This window comes from Phoca vitulina, unplaced genomic scaffold, assembly GCF_004348235.1.
Source record: "Phoca vitulina isolate PV1807 unplaced genomic scaffold, GSC_HSeal_1.0 scaffold58, whole genome shotgun sequence".
Taxonomy (NCBI): domain Eukaryota; kingdom Metazoa; phylum Chordata; class Mammalia; order Carnivora; family Phocidae; genus Phoca; species Phoca vitulina.
This window is the reverse complement of record NW_022589761.1, coordinates 8166922-8185993: the sequence shown is the minus strand read 5'-3', so window position 1 is coordinate 8185993 and position 19072 is coordinate 8166922. Positions and strand designations below refer to the sequence as shown.

Here is a 19072-nt window from a genome sequence, read left to right as displayed (position 1 = left end):
TTACTGTGTGCCAGGCACAGTTCTGAGTGCTCTAGAGGGTTTTCCTCCATGAAGAGTCTCAGTGCTGCTCAGGGATAGACATTTTACATGGGAGCAAACTCGAGGTTCAGAGAGGTGAAGCTGCTGGCCCACACTCATGGGGCGGATAAAGGGCAGGCCATCTTACCACCTTGTCTCCCAGTGAATCTAAGATGGGCCTGGGACAGATTCTGAGCATATGGACCCCCACGATCCTAAAAGCTTGATGAATTCGGCAAGTAGCAGGCCCGCTGGAGACAGCAGGATACAGAGGAAGTCCGGGGTTGCGCAGGAATGTCTGGCCGGGCTCACACGGGTTCCAGGATGTCACGGGGAGGCCGTGCGGAGGGGAAAAGGGAAAGGAGCTGAGGCTAAAGGCCACTGGGGCAGTCCTGGCCAGCTCCCGGGCCTCGTACCACAGGCTGGTGACCGGCTGTGAAAGACACTTTTGAAGTTTTAGGGGATGCACCATGCTCGCACCCTTCTGCCAAACTTGGGACCCAGATGTTGACAGAGATGAAGTGTCACCGTGGGGTGGGGACTCCAGAAGGGACCGTGTATTTTACCCTGATTTGGAGGATAAGCTCAGAGTCCTTTGGCAGGATAGGTCTCGCTCGGGTCAATGTCCTCTCTCCAGAATCACATGGGCCTGGGTTCCTGTCCCAACTCTGCCACTTCCTGGAAGAGTGACCCTGACCAAGGGGATCCACTGAGCCAATTTCCTCTCTGTAAAATGGGATAATTAAATACCCACCTGTGGAGTCCCTGGGAGCACTCACTGAGATCATGTATACAGCTCAACAGAACAGACCAGGCGAGCCAGAAACAGACCCACACAAACGTGCCCACTTGAGTTCCCCTTCCAATGATCGTTTGCTTTAAGGAGTAAGAGCGATGCAATGAAAGAGGGAGAGCCTTTTCCAGAAATGGTGCTGGAGCAAACAGGACACTGTCAGTAGGCCAAAAAAGTAACATCAACCTAAACCTCTCACCTTATGCAAAAATGGAACTCAAAATGGATCACGGACTTCAATGTGAAATATAAAACAATAAAACATCTAGGGGCACCTGGCTGGCCCAGTCTGTGGAGCATCCGACTCTTGATCTCAGGGTTGTGAGTTCAAGCCCCACGTTGGGCGTTGAGCCTACTTTAAAAAATAAATAAATAAAACTACTAGGAAAAAAAACAAGGAAATCTCCAGGACCCAGGTCTAGACAAAGAGTTCTTAGACTTCACACCAAAAACGTGAACCATAAGAGGGGAAACAATGTAACTTGGACCTCATCAAAACTGAGACCTTTTGTTCTGCTACAGACCGTTAAGGAGACAAAAGGACTAAAAAAAAAAAAAAAAAAAAAAAAAGAAGACAAAAGGACAAATTAAAGACTGGGAGAAAGTATTTGCAAATCACACGCCTGACAAAGGACTCGTGTCTAGTATATACAAAGAACTCTCCAAAGCTGAAAAATGTTGAATCCAATTAGAAAATGGGCAAAAGACATGCACGGACACTTGCTAAAGAGATACACAGTTAGCAAATAAGCACACGGGAAGATGCTCAACACCATCAGCCATTAGAGAAATGCGTATTAAAACCACAACGAGATCTCCTTACACGCCTATCAGAATAGCTACAGTGAAAACCAGGGAGGACACCCAACGCTGGTGAGGATGCGGAGAAGCCAGATCACTCATACACTTCTGGGGGCTTGCGGGGCGGGGGGGGGGGAGTGTAAAATGGTACAGGCACTCTGGAAAACAGTTTGGCAGTTCCTTTTAAAACTAAAAATGGACTTACCACATGGTAAGCAGTTGTACTTTTTCTTCCCCCCTAAGCGCTTTCGTCTGTGCAATGCAGAATAGTCAGCACACCCATTCACTCAAGTAACGCTGTCCGCTGTGTGCTGAGCAAGCAGCTCTCAGAGCATCGCTCCCCCCATGCCCCCAGCCTCACTGGGGCACACCTGACAAACTGTAATACGTTTCAAGTGTACGAGGTGATGATTTGATATACGTACGCGCACAGTGCGAAGTGATAACCACAATCAAATTAACAAGCATTATCTCTCATGGTACAGAGTTACCCTGTTTTGGGGGACGATGCTGAAGATTTCAAATGCACGGCACAGAATTATTAACTCAAGGCACCACGCCTACACGTACATTAGATCCTCTCAACTTACTCATCTTGTACTGGCAACTTTGTACCCTCCGGCCCAAATCTCCCCATTTCCCCCACCCCAGCCAACCACCACTCTACTCCGCCTTTTCTAGGAGTTCAACTTTTTGTTTTGATTCTCTGTGTAAGTGACAGTACCCAGTATTTGTCTTATTCTGTCTGATTTATTTCACTTAGCGTAATAACCTCCAGATTCGTCCATGTTGTCACAAATGGCAGGACTTCCTTTCTTTATGGCTGGATAATATTCCACTGTGTGTATACATATCACATCTCCTTCACCCATTCATCATCGGTCAACGGATGCTTAGGTTGTTTCCGTATCTTGGCAAGCAATGGTATTCTTGGGCATTTGTTCCAGGGCAAGAAAAATTCATTTTCATGCACGGTCAGAGGATGAACGTTTGTAGTAGCCCAAGCCCAGAAACCACCCAAATATCCTTTGATGGGCGAATGGTTGGTTATACGTACTAGGCTAGTTCCACACCATGGAACACAGCTCAGCAATGAGGAACTGACTGCTGATACACACAATGGTTTGAATGAACCTCAAGGAAATTATGCTGGCTGAAAAAGAATCTGCAAAGGATGTATACTGTGTGATTCCTTTTATATAACAGTTATAAAATAGCAAGAGTTAGAGATGCAGAACAGATTAATGGTTGCCCGAGATGCAGGATGGGGGAGGGGAAGGGTGTGGCAGGACGGAGCTCCGAGGTGCTGGCATGGTGTGTAAATTGTGGTGGTGGTTAGACAACAGCACACGTGTGACCAAACGCACTCACCACACACACGTGTCCATGTGCAACTGGTGCATTCTGAACAAGCTCTATGGACTGTACCAATGTCAATGCCTTGCTTTGCTATTTGCATGGGGGAGGCTGGGTGAAGGGTTCATGGAGCTCCCTGCACATTTCTTCGTGACTTCCTGTGAACCTATAATTATTTCAAAAAGTTTAAAAATAATAATAATATAAAGGGGAGGGACACCAAGACTCTGAAACAAAAAAAATGCTCCCTGGATTTATCCGTAACATCATTCCCACCACGTCTGTTCTTGGCCAATCACTTGGTACCAAACTGTCATTTCCAGCCTCAGCTGCTGCTGCCGCCCAGGTGCTCCCACACGCCAGACTCCTCTCCATTCCTCCTGCAATCCACACCGTTCTGCTTACTCCTGTCTGTGGCCTTTGCTCTGTCTAGAAAGACTTTCTCCCTCTTCTCTGTGGCAAACTCCTACTGACCTCTCAAAGCTCTGTTCACATGCTGCCTCCTCCAGGCAGCCAGCCTAGACCTCCCTCTTCCATGGCCTGAGCCTACCAGCGCGCTCGTCGAGGTGCGCATGGTTTCCTGGGCGCTCTCTCCGCCGGCCAGCGGCACCGAGCGCAGGAACCCCCGGTAAGTGAGTATGTCAAACAGTTTTCTGTGGGCCCGGCAACAGACGGTGCCTGAGATCCACCGCTGAATGAAGGCTGACTGGTGGTGGCCGGGAAATGGAAGAGGAGTCTGTTTTCCCCGATTTTACAGCAGAGGCTGAGATCCAACAATGGTTTAGTTCAGTGGCTCTCGGCGTGTGTTCCCTGGGCTGGCAGCCTCGCGCGTTCTACACTCCAGACCTACCAAGTCGGAGCCTCAGGGGGAGGCCCGGCCCCTTTGGGGTGATCTGGAGGCATGCTGGAGATCAGTGGAAGGATCCCTACCCTGACAGCAGGGGGTCTCATTTAAACCAACTCACTCCCTCACCCCGTCCTTTCACCAAATAGATACCGAGGATCTACCACAGGTCAGCCTCTGTGCCGCGTGATGGTCCCACAAAGAGGCACTGGGAGGGTCCCAGATCTTGAAGAGGAGCTCACACACACACTCTTGACCTGGCTGACGGAATGGAGAGCACTCAAGGTCACGGTTGGGAAATACACAGGGAACTGAGGGGCACAGTGGCAGCACCTCATCTAGTGCAGGGGGAGGTTCGGGGAAAGCTTCCCAGAGGAGAAGCATCAGCGCTCAAGTTGGCAGGACGGGGGAGTGTGGGGTGAAGAGTGTGAAGAATCTGTAGGCAGAGGGAGAACATGGAGGCGGGCTCTGAAATTCAGACAGCCTACCCAGGGAAGCGAAAGCGGCCAATGAGGCTGAGGTGTGGCTGAGTGAGGCTGGAGAGGCGGGTGGGGCCTGGTGGCCACACCGAGGTGCTGAGGCTGTGTCCTGAGGGCTGGGGGACACATGGGAGGGTCTGAAGCAGGGGACAGACATGGCCACATATAGAAAGATCCCCCTGGCTGCTGAGTGGAGGATGGACCACAGGAGATGGGATGGAGGCTTGGGGCTCAGGGAGGTGGCCAGGGTGGGGCACTGGGGAGGAGGAAGGGGTGGGGGGCAGAGCTGCTCAGGAGGCCAAATGGATGGTCTGCAGTAGGCAGGAGGAGGAAGGGAGACATCCAGGAGGAAGCCCACAGCTCTGGCCTGAGGACAGGGGAGGGGCTGCCCCTGACTAAGTCAGGGATCCTGGAGGACCAAGGACACAGGGCACCAGGGAGCCATGGAGGAGTTGGGAGGATCCCTTAGGCTGCCAGATTGGAGAAAGGCTCAAGGGGACAGGACTGAAGGCTGAAAGGCCAGGAAAACTGGGTGATGCTGGTGGCCTGGTCCTGGGGAGGTGGAGCTGGAGAGGTCGCTGAGTGGCCACGCCTTCTAGAAGGCAAATGGTCTTGCTTAATCAAGTGATTCAGGTGTCAATAACATGCCAGCAGAAAGCCTGCCTTGAGGAAAGCCGGCGGTGAGTCGTGCCCAGGGCAGCTTGGCTCTAAATCTCAACAAACAGCTAGTCTTCCTGGAGGTCCTCTGATGACCTTCAGGGATCCAGAAACCCCATCAAATGGCAAATAAACTTGTAGGGTCTGTGCATTTCCTGGGGAAGAAGGATCCCCAGCTCTCATCAGATTCCTTAATTTGGAAAGAGTGAAGAGATTCTGACCTTTCTGGGGATGGCTTGTATCTCGTGTAGGTGGCCGAGCCGGGGGTGGAGAAGCTCCCAGAAGGCTGTCGGTAGGGAGGGACTTTGTCGGCCCCTGCTGGTGATGCTGTGTAAGGGGTTTCCGGGAAGCTGACGGGCCTGCAACAGAAACAGGAGGGATGGCGGAAGGCTGGGTGAGTTGAGGATACCCCTGCCCTCAGAGGAGGGAAGACAGACCTTTCCCTCAGGCCCAACCACATTCCATCTGCTTCGTCTACCACGCTCCCATCAGGATGCAGGGAGAGATGCTGAGAGCAAAGGGTGGTGTCCGGGAGCCGGGATACCCCTTGCCCTCCCTCTCCCATTACAGCTGTGCCTGCCCCTCAGCTTCTGAGGCCCTGACAGAGGCCTGACGGGGGCCGCTGAAGCAAGATGCACCTCTGCAAGTTGGATTCCTTCATTTCTTAGAAATTTTTCTTTATTTTTAAATAAATACTACCTTCAAGATAATTTATCTGCAAGATACACACCATCATAATAAAACAAACTCCCAAAGCTACCACCCAAACCAAGAACTAGAATGGCAGCACCTCTACAAGCCTACTTGTGGGCTTTCCCCCTTCCCACTTCCCTGCCTCCCCTAGGAAGTGATCACTACCGAGAAGTCTGTGCTTATTAGTCCCTTGAGCTTTCAAAAAATATATAGTTTTAATCATACATGGTATGGTGGCTACCCAGCCTCAGACACCGAGCTCCCCAGCACTGGGCCCTCACACAAGAGGCTTGTAATGAAAATTTAAGGGAAGGAAGGGAGGGAGGGAGGCATAAGGACGGGGAGGGGAGGAGAAAGACAGAGAGGAAGAGACTGGACAAAAGAGGGAGGAGGGAGAAAAGGGCAAAGCAGGGATGCAGACTGGGACACGGGGTGGTGCCCCTCATCAGTCCTTACCTCTTGCTGTGCAGGGGCTGGGGCTCCCGGAAGGGGACCATGGGGGTCTGCTTCTGGGGCCGGCTCAGGGACTGGGCGTGGCCGGGAGCGCTGGGGTTGGCCCACTTGGAGGCTGGTAGAGAGTTGTGGGAGGCAGGCCCGCTCCACTGCCAGGGCGCGTTGCTGCGGTAGGGGGGCCGGCCCCCAGGGGGCATGCTCTCTGGCTCCGTCTTGGGCTCCGAGGTATTCATGTCGTAGGTCTCCAGCCACCCCCTGGGAAGAAAAGCTTCGTTACTCAGAAGGGCCCCGACCCACCAGCACACATACCTGCTGCCCAGGAGAGACCAGTGCCTCGTCACACTGGGCTGGGTTTTCTGGCCGAATCTGAACCATGAGGGCCTATTTTAAAGGCCGAGTAGGTACCCTTTAAATTGGTCTGAAACTTAGCAGCTCAGAGAAGTCAGTCAGGACAGGGCCCAACCCAGAGGCTCTGACCGCTTGGCCCTCTCTCCCTCACCTCCTCTCTGCTCCTCACTCTCTCTTCGTCTTTCTTCCTCTCCCTTCTCCCTGACCCAGGCTTCAAGTGGACCAGTGTCCTCCATGGAATGGCTCAGCAGCCCCCTCCCCGCCCCTCCCCTCCCTGCAGCGGTACTCAGGGCCAGAAAGGCGGATGCCCTCAGAATCAAAGGATAGTATCTGCCTTGTTCCAAAGAAGCTCAAAGGCAGCTGGAAGAGGAGCAGGTGACCTACTTTGCAGGGTGATTTGGAAAAAAAAAAAAAAAAAAAAGCCATGAAACCCAGAACCTTGAAATAGATGCAGGAGGGCCTGTGACTCCCCCCAGACCAGGCAGGCACACACGCCTCGGTGTTCCTGGCTCGAGGCGGGGCGGTCCGCAGGCTGGGCCGGCCTTCTCCACCCCTGCTGCAGGGCGGCACAGGAGGGGGCTCCGAGCCCCGGGAGCGGGCCGGGCTCACGAAACCCACCTCCCAGCAGCTGCCGGAGCAGAGCCTGGAGCCCTCGGCCCCGAAGCTCTCATGCCCTCATCAAGCTGAGCCTCCGCGGATCTCCTGGGTCCTCTGGAACCCAGGGAACTTTCAGGACTGGCTGATGTGGTGGATTTGGTGGCTGGGGGCTCAGGACATGGCTGCTGAGGAGTCTTCAGAAGGCGACCCAAGGAGGTGCTCTGGCCCCTGGGCCCAACACGCTGTGCCCTTCGGCACTATCAGGGTCAGAGCTCCTTCTGGCAATCTCTCTGGGTTGGTAGGTACCAACGCCTCACCAGGGACCATGGGAGGAATGACGACAATACAAACGGCTAGCAGAACCCATAGATATGCCAGGCCCAGGCGGAGGTGGACGAGGGGACCATCACGGCATCACTGCTCTTGCCTACTCAGCTCCTGCACCCCATCACCTGGGAACAGGTCTGTGTGCTCTGTGGGGCTGACCCCACTTCTTGGCTGCAGGTGTGAGAATGTCACCCAGGCCTGGCCAATCAGAACCCTCTCCTCCCCCCTCCCCCGGACACCATGATCGGCACAGGATTGTCACGTGCCCCATGTGCGGCCAAGCAGAGACGGCGTCAACTCTGGAACTGTTTCTGGAACTAATGGGGGAAATATCTGGTTCACTGGGGCTGCTGCGCTGGGGAGTCCTAAGCTGAAATTGTGAAGAAGGGTGGGTCACCTTTGTCCCACGAGAATGACAGCAAGGTAGAAAAGGAGACAGGTGATAAAGATTCCTGGTGAGGGCGTCTAGGTCCCTGCATCTGGCCACGTCTAAATCTTGCTCTGTCTCCTAGTTTGTCAGGTATGGAAGCCAGGAAAGTCTGTCTTTTGCTTCACCAGGCTTGAGCTGGTTCTGCTGTTGGGAACCAGAATCCTGATCACTACAACCACACTTTCGAGAGAAGTAAACAGGCACAGAGAAGCTAAGTAACCTGTCCAAGGTCACACAGCCAGTAAGAGGTGGAAACTGGATTTAAATTCAGTAAGTTGACTCCAAAGGCCACAACTTTAACCATCATGTACACGGGCCCCTGAAGAGTGGTTTGGGAGCCAGTGAGATTTCTCGAGTCCCGGTCTTCTCTCCCCGTTACTGACAGTGTGGCCCTTGGCCAGGAGCCCTGGGCATGATCTCCAAGAGGGAAACATTATCCAGTCATCTTGAATGCAGCACAGGGTAGTAGAGAGCCAGGGCTTCTGGGCCAGATGGCCAGTTCGGACCCCAGCCTGCATGGCCCTGGGCGAAGGATTTCCTTCCAGAACCTGTTTCCTCATTTGTAAGATGGTGGCTGCAGGCATTCTAGAGCACTAGGAGAGAGTCTGGTGCCTGCGAAGTGCTTAACAAATGGGGCCCTGGTACTGTCGCCTTTTCCAGCTGATTCTGTGGCCAATCTGCCTGCTGTTTCCATGTGCTCAGAGGCCGAGTCTCCCTTCTACCTTCTGAAGTCCAACCACATCCCGCTGGGGGCTCTGGAACAGATCCTTCCCCATTGGTCTGAGAACCAGCAGCACACACACCACCCTGAGAGCTCAGCAGAGGAACGCGGATATCTGGGTCTCAACTCAGCCCACCGGAATCAGAGTCCGCCTTGAGCTGGGGGCCCGGGAATCTGCATTTTACCAAGCTGCTGGAGATGATTTCGACACAAGACAAAGTTTGAAAAAGTGGGACAAAATTGGCATCCCTGTCTCCGGGGTTCACCTACCAGAAGCCACCACAGCTTCCAGTTTCTTATATGTTCTTTCAAAAGTATCCTATGCAGGTATTTCTATGCAAATATTATTTAAAACAGAAAAAAAAAAAAAAAAAAAGGCCAGCACACTTAGCTCCAAATACCATCTTGCTTCCCCCTCCTGGCCCCCCAACTAACGATATTTCTTACCAAGCCCCCTCAGTACAAACAAATTCACTTTATTTCCTTTAAACAATCAAATACTGTTCCATCACACGGATGACCTGGGATTTACTCAGCCAGTCGGGCCTAAATACCCAGTGCGGTTGGATATTTAGGTTGCTTCCAGTCTCGACCAACAACACTACAGTAGAGAGTGTGCTCTAGCCTCAGCCGGGTGTGGGAGATGTCTGAGAGAGGACACCCCCGGGCTCACAGACCTCTTTTCCTCACTGCCTCCTTGCCCTCAATTCCCAACAGCCAAGTTTCTGGGGGCCATGGGGACTCCTTTCTTACCCCTCCTGCTCACTCACTTGTGGGGTTTCAATTTCCCTTCTCCAGGAAGAGTTTACAACCCCCTTGACCAGAGCTCCTGAGTTCAACTGAAGGGGACAAAAGCATCCCAGATGGCCTTCCCCAACAGGAAGCGACAGAGAAAGTGAGATGAGAGCATTCCTCCTGAGCCTGTGCAATCGGCCAACGTCACGATGACCATCTCATCAGGCTGTGGGACGTTCTCCCGGCTACCTGGCCCAGCTCAGCTGTGGCCAGAGGTGCAGCGCTCACTCGAGAACCCCAGGCCATCTGGCCTGGGAGTGTGTGGATGATCCAATCTACTATTCAGTGTCCGAAGAGTGTGGGGTCTAGATGCACACCATGCAGAGCCTGGCTGGTGGCAGGGAGAGCATCTCTGCCTGTCCCCATATGTCTCCACTCATGGCTTATTTTGACATTTGAGCTAGGAGCCCAGGGCTGCAGCAAGAGGCTGGGAGAGACCCCAGAGCTGGGGTGATCAGCTCTGCAAATGAGGTCGGCCAGACCCCTCTGCATTTGAAGAACAACAAAAACCATGCAAGTCCCAACCCACACCTGCCCTTGCAAACAGAAGATCCTGTTTCAGTGGCTGCTTTGCCAACGGGATAGGATGATAGCTTTTCTCCTAATGAGGGCAGGCAACAGGGCTCGTCTGTCTGGTCACACCCTCCCTGGCCTGGTCTCCCCAAAGCCTCCACAAAGCTGGAGAAGGGAGCCTGCAGACTTTTACTTTTGTTTCCGCTGGCCCCTACCTGCAGGTCCAGGGACGTCTTTGTGGCCTCCAGTGCAGAGAGTCCTCCGACAGGCGGCCTGGCTTATCGTGTGCATGCGCGTGGGTGTGAGGGTGTGTGCAGAGTGAGGCAGAGGGGGGTCTGCTGGGGAGCTGGCCTGTGGTTACTTGGGCTTGACTTGTCCCTGCAGAGCCCGGAGCGGGTGTGGCTGGGAAGTGGCGCCATAAGAGGGCTGAGAGAAGGGGACGCCTGGGGCTTGACTGGAGTCCCAAGGGGAGACTGGGGAGGTGGGTGAGGGAAGGCCAAGCCCTTGGTTGCAGGGTTTAGGCGCGCCCAGAACTGCCCCCGGCCAAGTTGGGAGCAAGCAGGAAGGGGCGGGTGGAGCAAGCACAGCTGGGCATGCGCACAGCTCTCGCCAGCTTTCCGAGGCCGCCGAGCACCCCGCAGTTAGGAAACCTGGACTGAGGTTTGTCTGCCACTTAGTAGCTGTACAACTCTGCACAACTGATGGGTCCCCTCGGGGCCTCAGTTTTTCATCTGTAAAGTGAGGGTCACGTGTCACCTATGTCAGCCTTCCCCTTGCCTCACTCGGCTCCAGACCCTCTTGGCGGTCTGGCAACAAGCCGAGGCCCTTTGTCCTCACTTTCATAATGGCCACTCCCTCCCTGCAAGACCCTTCTTCTGGCTCCTTCTCACCTTCAGGCCTTCCCTGATGACCTTGTCCAAAGTCAGGCTACGCTCTCTCCTCACACCTAGTATCTCACAGCTGGTGTCTCTAGAGTGCCCCCTACAGGCCAAGTGCTGTTCTAACTGCTTTATTTACAAAGCTTTTCTCCAACCTCACCACCATCTTTGGGGAAAGGATCTATCACCATCCTCCTTTTACAAATGAAGAAACTGAGGCACAGGGTATGAGGCCACTGGCCCAAGGCCACGGTTTACTATGAGGAACAGCTAAGAGTCAAACCTCGGTGATCTCACTGCAGAGCCTGCCTTCTCACGATGCTCAATTGCCTCCCTCTTTTGCTATGTGAAATCACCACATTCCCTTGTTCACCGTTTGCCTCCCCTGATCCATTCAGTAGTTCCATGAGGGCCAAGGCCTGACTCCTCTGTGCAGCTGTGTGTCCAGCACTTGGGATGTAGTGATTCTCTGTCTCTGGCCACCGCTGGAGGTCGCTAGGGCACCAACTCACCATTCTAAAAGCTGCATTTACCCTGCCTTCCCCATCTAATAAATCCTACCCCAGAGTAACCAAATAGTTACTGAGGGAACGTTCTTTTTAGAAGGATTTCAGCCAATAAATGAAGAAGGAATGATGGAATTGAGAACAGTACTTGCTACTCTGTGACCCATGATGAAATAACTGATTGAGGCAATAATGACCCATGGCTGTTGAGGGGGACAGTGTATGATGACGGGTCCAAGTGCCACCATCTAACCCTCTGCCCTTAGGGTCACTCACGGAGGGCAACCAGACATGTGGTGCCTCGTGACAGACACACACCTGGGAAGTGTCGTTACCAGAAGAAATTTAACCAGAACTGGATCAAGCTTCTACATCCAACTCCAGTGTACAGGAAATTCATGTGCTAGAGGAACAGGGTAAAGGACACCAGGGGGATGCAAGCAGCTAAATGCAGGAAGTGGGAAACTCTAAAGGATAAGTGACCTGGGTTTCTTCCCAAAATAAATTCCAAGGGGGGAAAAAAAGTGGGAGGGGAAGCTTATAGATTAAAAGAGTCTGAAGAGACCCATCAACCAAATACAACAGGAGGAGCCTGATTAACAAAACAATTCTTTTTAACAAAGATCTCTCTGATACAATAGAAAGGTAAACACAGATGGGTAGTTGATACTTACTGGTAAAATTTTTCAGTATAGTCGTAATTTTTTAGAGGTTCTTATTGGGTAGAGATACATTCTAATCACTGGGGCTGCTTCAAATAATCCAAGGGAGGGAGGGAGGTACAGAGCTTGGAAAAAAAAAAACTGGCCGTGTGTTGAAACGGGGCTTGGTACACTTTTGACACACTTGAAATGTTCTATTAAAAAAACAAGTCAGGGGGTGCCTGGGTGGCTCAGTTGGTTAAGTGACTGCCTTCAGCTCAGGTCATGATCCTGGAGTCACAGGATCGAGTCCCGCATCAGGCTCCCTGCTCAGCGGGGAGTCTGCTTCTCCCTCTGATCCTCTTCCCTCTCACGCTCTCTGTCTCTCATTCTTTCTCTCTCAAATAAATAAATAAAATCTTAAAAAAAAAAAAACCAAAAAAAAAAAAAAAAAAAACAGGTCAGGGGCGCCTGGGTGGCTCTGCCTTCGGCTCAGGTCATGATCCCAGGGTCCTGGGGTCGAGCCCCACATCGGGCTCCCTGCTCGGCGGGAAGCCTGCTTCTCCCTCTCCTGCTCCCCCTGCTTGTGTTCCCTCTCTCGCTGTGTCTCTCTCTGTCAAATAAATAAATAAAACCTTAAAAAAAAAGAAAAAAAAAAAAAAACAAGACAAACTTTCCGTTGTCTTCCCACTGTATGTGGAGTAAAACCCAAGTCTGTCACTGTGTAAGCTCCCCCGAAGGTTGCCCCACCTCTCACCCCTGTTCCAGCCACACTGGTCTCTGCTGCACGGATGGACGTGCCACACACACTCACACTTCAGAGACTCTGCAGACTCTGTCGGGGACGCCCTGGCCTGGACAAGACCACATGGCTGCCTCTGCCCAGTAGCCTTCCCTGACCCATGAGCAGCTCTCCCACCACACTGCAGGCCCTTTATCCAGCCTGCTTTAATTTTCTTCTTAAACCTCATTACTGCCTGTCCCTGCCTCTAGAACACAAACTCCAAAGGGAGCAGGCACTCACTCCATTTTGTCCCTGCTGTCTCCCCAGCACTTCGAATGGAGCTCGCACCTTGTTAGAGGTGCAATAAATACGTGCTGAAGAAATGGATCAAGTGCAGTGTGTCCTCGGGGCAAGTTACTTTTAATGCTGTGTGCATCATCTAGAAAATGGGACTGATGAGGGTGCCCACCTCATGGGACTATTTTGGACGTGAAATGGGACAGTGCTCATTTGGAGAGCTTCAACTGTAAGTGGCACGCGGTAGGTGTTTGACAGATGTCGACTCTCCCTGTCACCATTCTTCCTGCTGAGAAAGGGCCTCGGGTGACAGTGCTCTGGAAGCTACCACCCCCTCACCCAGCTCCCACCTTGCAGGGCACATGCCCTTACCTCCGGGGCGTGCCATCGTCGAAAGGCGGGATGATGACCACCTTGACAGTGACAGAGGTGCGCAGGAGGTCTATCATCTGATCGTGGGTCAGTGTGACCACGGCCACCTTGCAGATCTCCACTAGTCGGCTGCCTTGCCGGAGGCCGGCTTGCCAGGCAAACCCGTAGTCCTCTACCTCGGCCACCGTCCCGTCGTACTTCACGTGGAAGCCCAGCTGCCCGAGCCCGTTCCGCCGCAGGGTCATGTCCACCGTCTCCCAGCCATTGGTCATGACCTGTGGGCAACAGGCAAGCTCTGGATGACCCCTGCACAGACTCCCCCTCCGCCTTCGGGGCCATAGACTCTGCTGACCCCCATCCCTCCCACGTGATGCCAGGATATAGGTGTAAACACCCACCCAGTCCCAGCCTGGGCTCTTGACTTCTGAAGAAACAAGGATAGGCAACCATGTGGCTTCTTAGCCGGGAGAGACCGTGGCAGTCATGAGCCATGTTCTCCAAGTGCCCCTGGCCTCCCCCTTCCCCAGATAGTGGGATTACACTTCTTGGCCCCCTTGTTGGGGGTGGGCTCTAGGACTTGTTTTGGTCAATGAGTTGTGAGTGGAACTGTCAGGTCATCCAGGGTGGGGCATTTAATTGCCAGGGCGAGACCCTCTGTAGGCCTTTCCCCTCTGCCACAGCTACTGCGATTGTTCCAGAGAGTGGCTGTTTGTGGTCAGCTGGGGTCCCAGAGTGAGAACAATGTGGAGCAGAGACCCCTGCTGAACCTAAGCTTGGACATTGAGTGTGAGCAACAGAAAAACCTTTGTTGTTTTAAGCCACTAATATTTTATCCTGATCCACTGACTCTAACCAAAGTAGTCCGGAGAAGCAGCAGACCAGAGACCTGGGATCTTCTCTGGTTGGGGGCTCGCGCCGTATTCTTTACTTTATGGCATCATTCTTAGAGGCACAACCCCCTCTCCAGTCTCCTCCTCAGACTGTCCTCCAGCCTGGAGCTGACCAGACCACACCAGGCCTTGCTTCCGATTCACTCCCTGCTTCATGTGTGTGTGACTGTCGCCACGATCACGTGTTACTATGGATAAGAGGACCCGCCGAAGAGAACCCCGGTCCCTCAGCGTGTCCTTAGGAATTCCTTCCTCTTCTTGGGAGACAAGGATTAACCTAACGAGCCACAGCCACGGCTACTGAACAAGTTACATCGAGATTGGTCTGGTCTGCGCTCTCCGGAAACTGCATTAAGGAAAGAGAACGTGCAATAGTTCAAATTGCCGGTGGGAAGCCATCCCGTGGCTAGAAACACTGCCGCCCAACGTACCCAGCACAGCAGGGGCTTTCGCCCTTCTCTCATCACTACGCCCCGTGAGGAAATTTTAGGTCACAAACCACTCTACGCATTCACGCGTCCGTTTACACACACATTCCTTGCAGCCCAAACCAAGCACACTGCGGGGCGTAGGCAGCCGGAAACGAGAGCGTGGATGGGGAAGCACTCACCTGAGGATGTAACCACGTCTGAGCTAGACGGCGGGAGTCTGGGCGTCTGCACAGTGGGCGGCACACGTAGGAGCCGGCACCGCTCCACAGAACAGTACTGATCCTTACTCACTGGCATGCGCGTGACACTCTGTATCCTTTCCTACCCTGTCCTCCAGAATTCTGGATCAAGACCCAGCAGCTGCTTTCACAGCCCAACTTGTTCACGTGACGATAAAGAATTACTATGACTGCTCGGTGTATGATAATGACAAAACAGTTGCTTTCTGAACGGTCTGTGTTTTCGCGATAAATACTGAAATGTGTACAGATGAAACCATAGGATGTCCCGGATTTGTTTCAAAATAATCGGGGGGGGGGGGGGGGGAGGGGAGGGGAGGGGAGGAAAGGAAGAAGCAAGACCGGCCACAGGCTGGCTGACAGCTGAGGGAGCCAGTGACAGCCTGGGAGTTTGCTAGATTGAGTCCTTCTACTTTTGTGGCTGTCTGACGTTGTCCACAATTAAAAAGTTTAAACTGGTTGGAAAGGAAAGCCTAGTGTTTAGTGTACTGAGAGAAAAACTTGTGACTGGCTCCATTCTAGCCTGTTACTTCTGCTTTGGGAGTCCAAATTCTGCCCCCCGAAGCGGTCACCCTTGTGTCTGAAGAATCTGGCTGTGGGTGACAGAGAAACGTCCCGTGTGTCCGCATTCACCAAGTTCAAGTGGGATTTAATCCTGGGTTGCAAGGGTGTTTCAATATTTGCAAATCAAATAATGTGATGCATTACATCAATAAGAGAAAGGATGTGAATCATATAATCATCTCAATAGATGTAATAAAAACATCCACGTCTATTGTGCTGTGGGAGGTCTTACTACCAAAAGCAGGAGGGGAGGAATGGAGGATGGACGGCAGTCAGCAGGCCCGCTGTGGCCTCCGGGGACGGTCGGGCCCCCCCCCCCCCCCCCCGGGCTGGTGTGGCCTCGTTGGTCACGGGCGCGGACACACTGGACGTTTCTGTCAAGTTTCTCTCTCAGTGCACTAAACCCTTCACAGGCCTAATTTCACCAGGATCTCACTGGTGAGGCAGGCACGACTGATTGGCTTATCTTACAGATATAAGACCCGTACAGACCTGACTTTTTAACTCTTGCTTCTAGCCTCCATGCCACATTGCCCGCTGCCCCCCTTGTTTCTTTCCCCCTCATTCTGCACCACGATGATTCCGACTTTTTGCTCTCGTCTCAGTTTAAAAGTTGTTTCCTCAGGGACCCCCCCGGCCCGGGCTCACAAGCTGGGGTAGTTGGCGGGTACTGTTAAGTGAGAAGTAGGCGGGTGGGACCGTGGCCAAATAGTACACTTGTGCCCCCATCGAAACGGGGCACCGATCGCCCTGCTTCAGCTGCCCACCGCCCTGTGCAAACACATGCCCAGTATAGCCAGAGCCCCTCGAGAGCTACCCTCATGTGACATCTTCCGAAGGTCGAGTTTTAGTAATTAACTGACTAGGTCTGGGGGCTGCATCCGACCTGTGGCTCTGAGACCTCTCCCCACGATAGGTTCCCCTGGCATCCTCAATACTCGCTCTTTAACCTCTTGGCACTTGTAACTCCTTGTTCAATTTCTGCCTCTGACGGGAGCCCCAGGAGGGTGGCCGGGGCCCATCATGGTCACTGCTGTGCCCCAGCACTGCCCAGCTCAAACAGAAGCAGCAGGTAATAATACTTGCTGACTTAACAAGTGAAGGATGTTTGAATCCTAGCTCTGCTGGGGACGGCGTGGATGCCTTCCCCTGGAGGACTCGGTGAAGCAGACTTGCTGTCATGAGTCGTGTATGATGGGTTTGTCCCTTCACAGAAGATGGCTTACATCATCACTTCCTGGCCACCTGGATCCTCAGTGGGCTCTGGGGCATGGAGATTGTGAGGGGGGCTGTGCTAACGGGCTGTAAAATGCTACGCTGACAGTAGGGTCGGGGGTGGGCGTGGGACGGAGCAGCACAGAGAGGATGTGGGTAAAACATGTCACCTGGCACGTTGCCCGGCATGGTCACTGCTCAAGAAAAGCGAGCTGTTGTCAGGATTTTGGGAGGAAGAATACTCTTATGTTTAAGAACCCAGGCACTTAACTCTCTCTGGGTCCCAGATTCCTCATCTGTGAAGTGGGGATGAGAAGGGCATCTCCTTCACTGGGCTTTGGGGAGGAAAAAAATGCAAAGTCGTGCAAGGTGCTGGGCAGGGTCTGACAGCCTTCCGTAGATGTTCGCTTTTGCTATTACTACAGGGCAATATGCAGCCAGGCATTCAGTACGAGTTCGCCGAGTGTGTGCTGCATTCCAACCTCAGTGCTGAGGACACAGTGGTGAACAACAAATACATAAATACGCTTCATATGGTGTAAGTGCTATGGAGAAAATTAAAGCAGGGTAAGTGGGTGGAATATGCTCAGGGCCAAGTTGGGGGGGTTGCAATTTTACATAATGAGGCCTCCCTGACAAGGTGACATGTGACTAAAGGAGAGGAGGAAGTGAGCCACAGGGGGATCAGGAAAAGTGCTCCAGCGAGAGGGCACGGGCAGTGCAAAGGCCCTGAGGCTGGATGCCTGCCTGGCACACTCAGGAAGCAGCAAAGGTCTGTGTACCCAGAGCGGAGAGAGTGACAGGGAGCCAGTCACACAGGGTCTCAGAAGCCACTGCAAGGACTCTGGCTTCCATCTAGAGAGGGCAGAGGGTTTTGGGCAGAGCAGTGATGGGATCAGATCCCTCGGGCTGCCTTACTCAGGACAGACCCTAAGGAAGCAAGGGTGGAGATAAGGGAGACCAGAGAGAAGGTGACTGCAGAGTCCAGGAGAGGCCGGGGGAGGCTGTGGAAGGGGAGGGGTAGCTGGAGTCTGCCCACGGGAGGTGGCGCCGCCAGATGGGATGTGGGAGTGAGAGGAGAACAGTGGGGCTGATGCCAAGGCTTCCGACCTCAACAAATGGAGCGATGGACTTGCCCTTTCCGGAGACAGGAAAACGCTGTGGGGCAGGGGAGGAAAACCAGGAGTCTGCTCTCGGACAGAGTTTCAGGGGCTCCAAGACGCCCGGCTGGAGATGCCGAACTAGCAGTTAGCTACCAGTCTTGAGTTTGGGCACAAATGGGTTTCAGAGTCAGGAAAACCTGGATTCAGAGCCCAGTCTGCCCCCTGCTGGCTGCATGACCTTCTGTGAGAGTCTGTACCTCCCTGAGCCTCAATCTCCTCATCCTGTCAAGTGGGGATAAGAACAGTACCTACGCTCCGTGGGGCGGATGACCGCGAGCTTGCGCATGCCTGCTGCTTATCCGCACACAGGCAGGCTTCAGTTAAACTCATTCAGCTAACCACCTAATCAGTATTTACTGGGCACCTACTGCGTGCCAGCCCTCATCTATGCAGAGGACATAAGCAAGTGAACAAAACAGATGGAGGCCCTGGTTCTCGGACCTCACATCCATGTTGCTGTCTAACACTGAGCATGAATTTTGGGGTCAGGGAAGCCGAGAGCAGGGCTCCATCAACCCAACTTGAACTTAATGAGAGAGCGCAAAGGCCCAGAAGGGTGAACGTGCTGGCATCTGGAGGTCACAGCCTGCTGAGTCAGGCAAGCTTGTCTGGGAAACGTAACTCAACCAATCCTTAAAACTTTCACATGACATAGGGTAATTTTTGTTCCCATTTTTCAGATGGGGACATCTGAAAAACGTTAGTCACATGGCAGTTAAGGACTTGGCTCAAGGTCACACAGATGGCCAGTGGCAGTGCCAGGACCCGAAGCCAGGCCTTGTGACTCTAGAACCCGTGTCCGTGTCAGGCTCCCTTCCCTATTTCACATGCATGATGTGGCCTTCTGTGAAACCCACTGGGAGCCCATCGCCAACGACACCGTTCCTTCCCACGAGGCTCACACGTGGCCTGAGTACTTCTCAGTACCACGTTTCAGGCCACCACCTACCAAGCTGTCACCTGTGACCAATTTGTCACTCTTGGTTTGGCCAACACTCTGAACCTGAGCAAGAATTTACCCAGACTGAATCTTTGTCTTTATTAATAAAGGAAGTTAAACCATTCCCATTTATTATGATTACGGATCTGGAATTACTCCTGTTATGTAACTGTCTGTTTCTTTTACCATGCTTTCTTATATCCGCCCCCCCGCCCCCCCACCAGCTTTATGCCCTATCCTTTAACGGCCTGAAGCTTTTCATTCTATTTTAATTCTTCTAGGAAGTACCCTTACATTTTGAACATAAGAGTAAACTTGTATTTTCTATCAAGACCTAGGGTAAATAAATCTATCTTTTCTCTCCCCAAGGTGATCCTCATGGACAGA

General features: G+C 52.9%; 1 protein-coding gene across 4 annotated transcripts in view; it reads right to left on the bottom strand.

Annotated features, from left to right (window-relative positions):
• Positions 1-19072, bottom strand: part of SIPA1L3 (signal induced proliferation associated 1 like 3) — a 225505-nt gene that overhangs the window by 47222 nt on the left and 159211 nt on the right. For all 4 annotated transcript variants that reach the window (XM_032390100.1, XM_032390104.1, XM_032390101.1 and 1 more), the window contains 3 exons: positions 13244-13518; positions 6098-6349; positions 5170-5307 (listed from right to left, as the gene is read on the bottom strand). In XM_032390100.1, coding sequence (XP_032245991.1) covers positions 5170-5307; positions 6098-6349; positions 13244-13518 — 665 coding nt within the window. The remainder of the gene's footprint in view (positions 1-5169; positions 5308-6097; positions 6350-13243; positions 13519-19072) is intronic.